Raw genomic sequence first — 11,911 nt, 5'->3', positions numbered from 1 at the left:
TTCGATAAAAATTTATGTATTTAGACTGTATAAAAGTACACAAAATTGTGGATTACATGATGAGAACAACATCTCGATTTCTATAAATATAGTTTGGAGGAATGCAAAACATTGATGCATGTTTCTATTGTTTTGCCACACTCACTCTGAACACTTAACTAGTACTAAACAATTGATAAATACTTCGGAATGACTCTACATACATACATACATACTAACATACATTGTTGGCATTTATATGCTTTATAAATAGTTTTCGATATACTTTCAGGGCATGTCAATATTGCACAAACCGGCCGAGATTTCCGTTTATATACAAAAATGGTAAATGATAGGCAAACATCTAAGAATAATGACTAGGCGCGTTATATCATTAGCCGATATAACAAACAAAATCGAGAAATTAAGCAAGTCAATAAATAATAATAATAATAGTAAACTTAAAAATAATGACTAAGAAAGTTGCGCGACACCATTTTGAACGAAAACTGCGGAAGTTTTCTGCAAATGGTGTGTTCAGACTAGTAATACTCCCATTTCAGTTGTACAAACATGTTTTTTCAAAGCATGTACAAACATGTGTTAATTTGTTTGCACCCACTAGAAGCTTAACGAAGAGCAGAAAAATAATTAAAAATAATCTAAAACTAACAAAAACCCTGTTACATATCGGCTAATAGTACTTTTATAATAAACCTATTTCCTAAGCAATTTCGAGTCGTCTATTAACGCCCTAATTGAGATTTTTTAAGTACCAGCTGCCCGCAGGACACATGCAATCGTACGTATATGTACAAGAAAATAAATAAGCACCGTAATTAAAAATCTTACTCAAATAGACTAAAGGAACAAACTAGATTACGACTAATTGGCACATATGAGAATTCACAGATTCAACACTTAAATTAAAAGCTTTTTAAGGCCACTGCTGCTTGATCCAACCCTTTAAAGGCTTCACCATGTAAGAGGAGGGCAAATGTCTTTCACAATCTCATTCATGCGCTAAGCTTAATTTTTCCAATATATTCTAAAATGAGACTACATTGTGGCCCCTTGAAGGAATTTTAAATATTATCTACATTTCTTGGTCCGCTTTTCTCAGCGCCATAAACATTGTCGCTTTATTTGAGGAATCGCTTCCATTCAGCTGTTTTGATATATCAAACCTTGATAGCCATCAAAGGGTAACTGCCAGCGCCTCTTCCAGCTGCTTTGCTTCCTCCGAAGGATTTTTTGGAGAAGTCCATCGGCTGTTCTTGAGCTAGCATGTGATTGAACACTGCAGCATTCAGCACCATTGAAGGATGCTTAATCGTGCTGTAGAGTATCCGTTCGGGATTTGGGGATATCACTGTAGATCGATAAAGCATGGGCGATCTCACCGCTTCTGCACCGCGTATCACTGAGTCAGCCAATCTATTGGCTGCCACTATAACCGGAGTGGGCGAAACAACAGGCTTTTCTGCAAAACTCTACATTGTATATCGGCACTTTTTTGTGAAATTAGTAGCTACCTTTGTCTGGCGTGTTTTCTCTGGATGAGTGTCGGTTGATCCTCAGACAGGACGACTCCTCATGCTTGTACAGGTACGACTTGAGGGCGAAGGCCTTTCCGCATCGCCCACAAACATGAGGTTTGGTGTTGGAGTGGGTTTGGATGTGGGCTCGGAGATTCGACTTATCGGCAAAGGCTTTGGAACAGATCGTACATCTGAACGGCTTCTCTCCTGAAACAGGCGTTTTATTTAGCTTGGTGAGTTTCGGAACGGTTGGTGCCTTAAAGTGTCCTCTTTACCTGTGTGAGTTCTGATGTGTCCTTGCAACAGCCACGGCCTGGAGAAGCATTTTCCGCAATATTGGCACTTGCAGCCCTGGTTGTGAGTGCGTACGTGCATGGAGTAGGCGGGCATGCTCACATAGAGTTTGTCGCAATGTGGACATCTTCTAGCCTTTTTATCCGCTGGACTTCGGTGCGTTTGTCGATGGCGAGCCAAGTTGCTGGATGTGCTGTATCTGAAAGGAAAATACTGTTCTTATCCAGTCCTCTGGGGGTTCTTTGTTGTTGGTACCTTTTGCCGCACTCTTGGCACTCGTGGTCGTTCGACTCCGAAGAAGTGCTGCTGGTGCTTGAGATCTCGCTGGTACTGCTATGTGGTAGTATCACCGGTTGTGCTTTGGATAGGTTAAATAGGGTTTGGTTAATTTGTTCAGTCTGGAATGGAAGCAACATTGTAAATCTCCTGGAGCTCCAAGAGGACCTGGTGGCGCTCACCTTAAGTAAGTGATGTCTGGGTGTTCTGGAGCTCTTGTCGAACAGCTTGTGGGTGTAGGTGATGAAGTGTTTTTCTCGTTCGCGGTCCCGCTCATCCATGCTTTGCAGCTCCTGGAGATGGTGGTTTTCGAAATCCGGGCTAAAATCCCCAAGGGCCTCATGAAGCGCCAATCAATTTTGTGGGTTGCAAGCTTACCCAATGAATTGCTGATTTCTGCGCTCAAGAATCTGGCCGGTTGCCACAGCTACTTCCGCCAGTTTCGTCAAATTATAGAGCTCGTCCGGTAGATCCGAGCTACTGTCCGACATCTGGATATCCTGGATTGCTTCAGCTGTGCTCACCGAGTGTTCGGGACTCAAAGCTGCAATTAAGAACACTGTGATTCATGCTCATTCCAACTGAGAATTGACTGAGCTAGATAAGTTCGAATCGGGTGCAAGCGCGAAGGCCATCTGGCTAAGACGCATTCACAGTTTATTCTGGCACTTTCGAAAGTGGCCGATCCGGATATTTGGGTCTCAAAAACAGACATACAGGATATAAAAAGTAATGACGCCCGAATTGCGTCTTGGACGCGAAAAATATTCGGCGATCGTAGCGGATAAATGAAACTGTGGACTTTGGCTGGATGCCAACACCAATAAATTTCCTTTCAGTTTGGTTTTTCGTGTAAACGACCACTTACTGATTGTATATAATTGGCTATTGGGCGGTTTCATTATAAATGAGCATGATTTTCCATTTCGACATCGGCGCCTAATCGTACTTCGTTCTGGAACAACTGCATGCTTTTAGCTGGATCCTGCTGGATTCATTTCATTATTTTTCCTGAGTTTTTTGAAATTACATTTCTAAGATTCCAAGGGTTGAGTTGATTTGAGGAGAAACTACTGAGAGGAAAAAGAACCAAAGTCGCTTTTTCAACTGACAAGATTTGAATGAAGAAGTTGCACCATGTAGTGAGGAGGACCAAGTGGAAATGTCTTCATCTTAGATGTTATAAGTGCAGAAATGTTGAATACTGTTCAAGAAACAACCTGCACTTCTTCCATATGTGTCATTGCGATTTGGGGTTGGTTTAGCAAGAAGGCAACAGAGCAAAATGTCGGAAGCACAGAACTGAAGAAGCAATGAAAGTATGAGCAAAATAAATCAGTCGCTCCTTTAAATGACATTGACTGAAGAAGAGGACGCACCATATGGTAAAGAAGGCCAAAAGAACACTTCTGTATTTCAAGAAGAATAGTGCGGTTATTGCAAAGGTGAGCAAGAAGGTAACAGGAGAAAAGTTAGGGAGCATTGCACAAAGCTGAACAAGCCGAGAAATTATTACAGGAAAACAAACAAGGATCAGAGTCGCTTCTTCAAGTGGTAGACGTTGAATGAAGATGCGCCATGTAGCGAGGAGGATCAAGTGGAAACATCTCATGCCCAAGGGGAGAAATGTTGTTGTCGTTCATTCCATATGCATGATTTGAAGCACAAAAAAAGTATTAAGAATAGAATTCAATCAATAAAGTGATAATGATCGGGTGGACACTTTAATGTGTGGTGAACGAATCATGATTTATCAACACTCCAAAGTGTTGCGGAAATGTTGATGGAGAAGTGCAAAAAGAGCCAAACATTGGCTCAAGAACCCAGCATTAATATACACTAATAGAACCTCGAAAATCCACTTGGGGTCATTTGAGTGCAAGGAAGTTCAATGTCTTCCGTGTTTTGGAAAGATAAAGCGGAAGGAAATTTTACATTATATTAAGCTGCGAAGCTCTGTTAGGTCTTCAGACGCATTATCGCTCCATTATTGCCACACCAAGTGCGAAGTAAAATGTTTATTTAACAAGCGGAAAACTGACTTTAACAGCTCAATAACAATCTTGATTTTTTGCAATTAAGTTTCATTGTTCTCGGCTGATTGACTGGATGGACAGCCAAAAGGCGTGTTTTGGTGTTTTTGAAAATAAACTGTGTTTATGAGCACCATCAACTACCAAAAAACACAATGCAGATTGAGAACAAATCCTTAGCTGTATGGACAGGTTGTAAGCCAAGTTCTCTATAAGTACCGTTGTCTATGTTTATCGCAAAAATATGGGTCGCAAATTAAACCTGTGACATTTTCGCATTAACGAAAGCAACCGTTTTCTGACGCACCTCATCGATGACTCAAAAACTTCCTGGCTAAATGATACGGCTACTTGTTAAATTCTGATCCGTTGCCAAAACGCTAACAAGTAGCTTCGCTGTGAATGTCCAGCGCATAAATATGTCGACTCTATAATTATAGAAAATAGAGATGTTTGGCCGATTATTGTGGAATGCGAATGGGCTAAGGCTTGATCTGTAAGGACGCAGAATGAGGGTCAAGAACTCTGGATTAGTGACCAAACAGATTCTGGATGTGTTTTGGAGTTGGTTCAATGGAATCAGTTTAACGGGAGGTAAAACTGGAGCAAGAAGCTGAAGCCAGTTGAAAACCTAATTTTTCAAATTGTTTCTCCTAGTTTTGGACTTTATGGTCATTTCGCTTCTTCTATCTAAAAGTTTCACTGGCGCTTGGCGCTTGGAATTTAAGTTTCAACAAATTCCTGTTAAGTATGATTGGGATGAACAAACCAGCCTCTGCACAGTTTCACCTTTCCTAAATTGGGGCTAGTAAACCCCTACTACTTACTAAATTAAATTCTTATCGATTTTAGTCTGGAAGATACTTACCTTTTTGGTTCTCGCCCTCTTCCTCCCCAGTAAGATATCGTCGATGGGTCATTAAAAAAGCTCGCGGCATTCCGACACTGTTACCGGTACTTTTTCACCGCAATCAGGGAAATTTTCGCAGAAATAATTTAAGCAGATGATCCGGAAGCACTGACAATGGCAATGGAAAATGCCGGTGATTTTTTCTGAAGGCGAGAGGAATTTTTTCGAAATTTTCTAACCACCGTGCTGCTGTTCCTTCGGTGGTGGGCAAAAAGACAATGTGTTGCGTGCGGAAAAATCAAGAACCAACTGAATGATCTTAAGTCAGTATGCTTAGCTATATTTACTTTTCGGGAACGTGCCAAGTTTCAGGTGGTAGGGAGAGTCAGGATAGCTGAAGTTTAGTATGCGCGCATATGGTGCTTTTTTACGCCATTATCCAGATTCTTCTAACAGTTTCTTTTTTCCTTAGTGTTCAATCTCGGCGGTTTCCACGATTGTTCATTAGGTATTTAGAGTTTTGATGATTGATTAGTTGCTACGAACAAATTTGCATGGTTTCTCGGGTTTATACTGGCTGCAAAGCAGGATTTTTTAGTTTAACTTTTTTGGAATCTCTCGACTCTCGGACTAATCTCATAGGTACGTACAAAGTACCAAGCTCACACATGTAACCCTCTCGAGGGGATTGGTTCACTCATTTGGCCCCCACACATCATACAGGATTTTAAGAGTTTTAGCAGCCACATTATTTCAGTATATTGACTCATTTCTTCATCCGGCTTGATTCGCAATGGATGCCCATATTAATCAGTGCAAACATGCAAATTTTTCCATTAAGTTTTGAGTGCAAATTGAGGCAGTTTTAGAGGCTCAGAAGCAAACCGTTTCACTTTGTTTTGTGTGTTCGCCTGATTGTCCTTTTGAGAGTCTATTCCTGAGTGCTAATCACTAAAAGTTAATAGTTTTTTGATTGTCTTGAAATTTTGCATAATTTGTTGTGATTGTTTCTTGTGATTTTATTAGTTTTTCGAATGCAATTTGGTGATTTTACTTAAAATATTACTTGGGAAAGAACAACAATTTTCTGCTCTTTGCCACTCTAAGAAATGGCACACTTTTAAGTACAGCTTAATTTGCAATTAATTTTTGGACTGTTCTGTACTTTTCAAATTTTCTGGTGAATAATGAGGCTTCAAAAAAATGTATTATTGCAATTAACTATTGTTAGTGAATGTGCTTAGCGTAATTGTCGCAAAAACTCTTTAGTACCTACTTGGTGTGTGCCACTACATGTGCTTGCAACCTGAGAACTTTTTGTAAGTTGCTCCTGAATCGATTGTGCTATTTTTGCTCAATAACAGCGCAGAAAAAAACAATCAAGTCGGATTCATGGAAATAGATTGGCTTGAAAAAATTTTAGGGTCAGGGAGTCACAGTGAAAATGTGCCAGGTTTCCTTTGGCCTCGTTCTCCTCAGATTTGCGCGTTTCCAATTGGAAAGATTATGGCCAAATTTTGTTCGCCTTGGACAAATCGCCCATCTAATTTCCACCTGTTGTTTTGCAAGTGGCCATTTTTATAATTAGGCGAACGCATCGCGCAAAATGCTGATTGGACCGTTTATTTATGCTTGCTTTGAATGGCTGCCAAAATCCCGAAATTTTCAACAGGTCTTTGTTGACGATCCACAACGGAATCAAAGTTCGGACGCATGTTTCGTATTCAAACACTTGCAAGATCTGGTCTGGGAATTTGAGTGAACTGGAGTTGTAAAGAATGGGAGGATTCACAACAGTTTTGTGCAATTTGATGCGATTTATCAGCATCATTTTCGTTCATTTACACCGAGCTCTCATACAGGCTGCCAGCATTTTCATTGAACTCGTTCAAGGTGGGCAGATCTGCTCTTTTTTATTGAGATGATAATGCATTTATAAGTTTCGTTTTAACTACTTTTGTTTGAGCTTTTATGGCTCTTTGTTTAGTAGAAATTTTATGGAATGTGATTTTTTTGAATAGTTAGCACGGTTATTCTGTTCTCAATATATTGGGAGAATGGAAGCTGTTTAAAGTATGGATTTTCCTTTTAAAATTGATCGGTTTCTTCTCAGTGGACGGTTCAGCAACAATCCATCGAGTCTTTCCAGCATTATCTAAAATCAATGCTAAAGGAAAATAGGCGTTTCTTAAATGTCTTTAAAGCGACGTAAATGAGTTTGCAATGTTTTTTTTACTTGGGCCTTTCCTTTCATTCAAAGGTTGGCAATCATTAAAAGCTATTCGAATTTTGGACACAACGGAGGTTAATTTGCAACTAAACCATTCTGGCAACTTTTGTATTCAAGGTTGTGTTTCCTCGTTCCTTCACCCATAATTTTTCCCTGCTTATTAGCATTTTTCGACGCATAACAGTGCATAATTATTTGCGGATCCTTCTGTTTATCCTTGTACACATAGTTTTTTCGACTTCCAGCATTTTATCCTGTAAAAAAGAATTGGAGCAATATGTTCTTTAATTCAAACGAAAATTCCTCGCTTTTTGAATGTTTTTTTTTCAGAAAACTGTATATCATTAAAGGATGTTGCAGTTAAGGTTGTATCATCTGCGCATCTGATGTTCTTTCTTTATCCATTCTCTGCTGCCGAATTCACTGGTCTTGTTTTATTTGGTTCGATGGTTTTGTTTTTGCTATTATTATTTCGGTGAATTGTTCAAATGATTTTCATGTCTTTGTTTCTTGTCACTATGTTTTTTCCGGCAAGTTTTGGAATTTCATTAACGTTTCGTCCGGTGCTGGAACTTTGCCATTTTTAAGATTTTGACGTTGAGTGTTCTGATTCATTTCTATTATTTCTTGAATCCCATAAGCATCTTCTTATCTCTGCAATTGTTCGATTTCTTCACATTGTTTGTGATGTTCTTCCTTTGCTTCTCTAATTCTGTTTCGGGTTATTTTTGTAATATTTGTGTTTTGGAAGGAAATTTCTATTTAATGAGGATTTTTATCGGTTGTTGATCGCGCAGTGTATTTTTTATGTATTTTTTATTTCTATTTTCTGGCCTTGTGCCTGTGCTCTTCTACCTTCATGTCTTCTTTATCATTTTTTAAATTTTTCTAATCGGGCGTTTTTTGCACAATTTTTTATTCTAAACGGCACCATTATTATTGTTTTGTGCCTTATTTTAACCATAGATTAACTAAGTAAACTGATTTTAACCGTCTGTTTTGAACAACGTTTGTACTAGTCTCTTATTTATTTATTTATTTATTCATCAATCATTGATCCAGTCCAGCTCGCAAGGAAGTGATCACTTACCGTATATAAGATAGTTTCATGCTATTGGTCCAAATCTATTTTTATGGCCAACAGTTCCAGCTATTCATTTTCAATTTTCCATTAAGAATGACTCTGAATTTGAAGTGTTTCTTGTAATTCGTTCAATTTCTCATGCTTCATGGCTACTGGTTACTCATTTTGCTGCAATTTTCGATGCTTTTCCGTTCCCTCCCAATATAGTTTCATCCAATCATCGAGCGTTCTTTGTCACGATTTTTCTGCGTTTTAGTATTTTCAAGTCATGAAACTATTATCCGTGTACAACTTTGCGCTACTTGTAGCTTTGTAGCATTTTTTACATCCAATAGAGTGTGGAAAGTATTTTTTTCTTATTGTCATTTATCGACTTCTTCAGTTAAGGCTGTTGAAATGTTTGCCTTTGTGTTGCTCTTGCTCGTTCGTTGACGAAGTAATCCTTCATGCACTTTCTCACTTTTTTAAGATTTTATATTTCTTGTTTTTATTGACGTTACCGCAAAACCTTCTACCAATTCACTTGATCTTCCTTTATCATTTCTCCTGTTGTTTGTTGGGAAGGTGTACTTCCTGCATTACTCTGCGTATATTGATCGCTATCATCAACAGCTTCTTCACTATCTTCTTTGGATAGAATGGAGTTGATTCTGTTTCATGGTGGATAGAAGCTGCTGGAAAATCCTTCGAAATGAGTCAGTGGCCGCAAAGTTGTGAAGACGGGAAAAAGTGGTTTATATGGCAGCTGGCCAAGTTTTTCCAGACGAACCTGGCGTCTTAACGCATACCAGATCCAAAATTAGATCGGCTTAGTCGAGGCGTCGGCGTCGGCGTCTTAATCCAGGGGCGTCGATGGCACGCTTGAGTAGGTTGTCGCATCAGAAACTGTTGTTTCTTCCAGCTAATTTCCATCGCTAGATCATGCGATCTATGGAAAATTTGCTTTGTTTCAAGTTTTGCAAGTTTGGTAGATCAATCGCTGGTTGGTTGTTGTCATTATTAGCATCTAAGCACAATGATTAGATTAAAATATTTGCCTATTTAAACGGCATCAGAGTCGCCGCCGGCGGTATGTTTACAAAAATCGAACTAAACAAAATCCGGAGGAACGGGAGGAAATTTCTATTTTAAATATCCCACCTATACATCCGCCTTGATGTGGTGCATTTACAACCGGATCTGGCAATGGAACATCCATCAGCGTTCCATCCTTTGCGCCTCCCCAAGAAAATAAAGGACCGCACGCAGCATTGTCTCCGCTCTGAGTGGTTTTCCATAAACCATCTCGACAGCCACAGCTTAAGATCTATTTTCGGCCAGTCCATAACATTGAACATGAATTTCCTTTCGTCTTTTAATTCTTTGTTCGATTTTAAATGGTCGTTCGGGGAAATCGCATGGGGAACAACATATACAAGACGGGTTGGAAACGTTCGCTCAAACAGCCAGGTGAAGAAGGAAAATAAAATTGGTTTCGTCTCGAAAAATCGGGGGAGGATTTAATGACAGCCTGGAGGGTTTGTTTAGCCCACCTTGCGAATTTCTGCCCTCCAATTTAAGGGTCAACGACTAGACAGATTGCCAGACTGGAAGGAGGTTTCGAGGGTTCTGCATATCGGAGCCTGTCTGTTTATAATGAGTTTATAATAAGGGTGATTGTCATTAAAAATGGAAAATTAGGGCGAATTTGGAAATTTGCTGGAACTGAGAAACTCAGCAGCCTCAGAAGTTCCTGCCGAAGAACCTCTACATATGAAATGGAAGGTGTGTTTGTGTCTTTACACAAATCCAAAATAAAAGAAAGTAGCTGTTTCCAGGATGGAATCAATGAGATGATGAAAATAGGAAGGACATCAAAGATGCATGTCCTACGTAAAGCGGAAGAGGAAGTGACAATGATTTATTGAATCAATTATGTGAAATTGATCGAAAAACCACACGGAAAACGCAAAATCTGAGCCCCCAATAGAATGAAAGCATCCGATGTTTGCTTATGCAACGTCTATTAAAGTTCCGGAAGTTCTGGCGTGTGCTGAGGGTGACACCCCTAACCCTAAAGCATGTGCCCTTCGGCCTTCTTGTCTAGCCAAACATGTTCCCAGTTGTTTGCACATTCCCAAATCGTCTGATTATCTCGTTAAAAGCGAGTTCAAATGGTTGTTTCCATAAAGTCATCACCACATGCCAAGACACACTGTGCGGCCCACTCGAAGGTGTCACCAAATCAGGTATCAGTTTTTTGTGAAGCACTTGTCTTTTAATATTTCCATAATTTGAAAAAAACAACAGATGTTTTTATCAGTTGCCAGTTGGGCCCCATGGTTTTATCATCGTGTGACAGGTGGAGGGAATCTGTGGGATTTTTGCTTCTTCGAGTGAATGAAGACATTTATTACGGTCTTTAAAAGATGATTTGTCTATGATAATTGGAAAGTAAAGGAGTTTTTCGCACCGCATTGTTCTACGCAGTTAGACGCCTATTTATTTGGCTTCATTATTTTTCTCTTTAGAGATACAATGTTTTTTCATCATCAAAATAGTCAGGTTTTTGCGGTCACTGCTTGAAACTGTTGAGCCTAAAAACCACGACGGCCTAAAACCCGAAAAACTCACCAGTTTCACAAATTTGAATTAACTTGCAATAATTCTGAGAATTAAGCAGAATCGTTTGGGAAATTCACGTAAAGTGTTTTCCGAAAATGTTGAAAGCACGTCTTTTTAGAATAAGTTTCGTCTGTGGTTATTTCAAGATCATTTTGTAAAAAGTGATTTTATAATTTCATCAGCTGCTTTCATTTGAAGCAACGTTTCATTTCAAAGTACTGATTTTGTATCGAGGACAAGTCAGCTCGCGGATGATCGTCCTGTTAATAAAAAAAACTGAAAGAGAACACTGAGTTTGGAAGAAATTGAAAGTACTCAAAGACACTCAGCTCCTTAACGGCTAAATGTTTGGATAGTTTTGGGTGCTTCCTTAACTCTCTACTTCCGAGACAGTGGAAAAAGGTGCTGAGCTTAAAACTCAATCGATGTTGTGAAAAAATACACCTTTAGTTGCTCTTGAAGCAGGGGCGGATCCAGCTTTAAAGTCCCCCTGACTTATGTAGAAAAATACATGGGTTATGTAGAAAAATACAGTCTTCTGTTATCTATGAAATTAGAAAAATGATCGCCGTTTTGTGCAAGGGTGGCGCAAGATTGCAAAGTTTCATGTTTTTCGTCCCGTTTTGCATGTTTCTCGGAAGCAAAATGAGCCAGAACGGTCGTTTTTACATCATTCCAGAGATAACTAAATGGCCTTTATTCGATTAGTAGTTTTGACCCAGAAAGCAAAATTTGAATATCAAATACTTAGGTTCAAGATTATGCCAAAATTTTATGTTTTCCGTCCCGTTTTTCCTCATCTCTCGGAGGAAAAATGAGCAAGAACGCTCATTTGTACATGATTCTAGAGATAAATAAATCGCATTTTTAGAAAGTGAAGCATCGATAAGGAAATGTTGGCAGTTTTCTCAAAAAAGACTTGAATTCAAGAAGTTTTAGATTTGCGTGGTTTTTTTTTAGTTGCAAAATCCACTTGAACATGACGCTGCTTTTTTCGAAGTTTCTTAAGAACCATTCGAG

General features: G+C 39.1%; 1 protein-coding gene across 1 annotated transcript; it reads right to left on the bottom strand.

The window, feature by feature from the left end:
• LOC109539395 (oocyte zinc finger protein XlCOF8.4) lies at positions 1 to 5,308 on the bottom strand. Its single transcript, XM_019907114.2, has 7 exons — positions 4,992 to 5,308; positions 2,469 to 2,634; positions 2,273 to 2,411; positions 2,070 to 2,212; positions 1,796 to 2,013; positions 1,515 to 1,727; positions 1 to 1,462 (listed from the first exon to the last, which is right to left on the bottom strand). Exons 1-7 carry the CDS (start codon positions 5,059 to 5,061, stop codon positions 1,161 to 1,163), a joined length of 1,251 nt encoding a protein of 416 aa, XP_019762673.1. The 5' UTR covers positions 5,062 to 5,308; the 3' UTR covers positions 1 to 1,160.
• Positions 5,309 to 11,911: the final 6,603 nt, after the last annotated feature.

This window comes from Dendroctonus ponderosae, unplaced genomic scaffold, assembly GCF_020466585.1.
Source record: "Dendroctonus ponderosae isolate FM_Combo_2020 unplaced genomic scaffold, Dpon_F_20191213v2 Dpon_F_20191213_9, whole genome shotgun sequence".
Classification (NCBI taxonomy): Eukaryota; Metazoa; Arthropoda; class Insecta; order Coleoptera; family Curculionidae; genus Dendroctonus; species Dendroctonus ponderosae.
This window is presented reverse-complemented; position numbering and strand designations above follow the sequence as displayed.

Coding starts and splice junctions, on each gene's coding strand:
- LOC109539395 (XM_019907114.2), bottom strand. CDS start 5,061: ATGCCGCGAGCTTTTTTAATGACCCATCGACGATATCTTACTGGGGAG. Junction 2,213..2,272: donor CCAGACATCACTTACTTAAG/GTGAGCGCCACC, acceptor CTTCCATTCCAG/ACTGAACAAATTAACCAAAC. Junction 2,014..2,069: donor TGCCAAGAGTGCGGCAAAAG/GTACCAACAACA, acceptor TTTTCCTTTCAG/ATACAGCACATCCAGCAACT.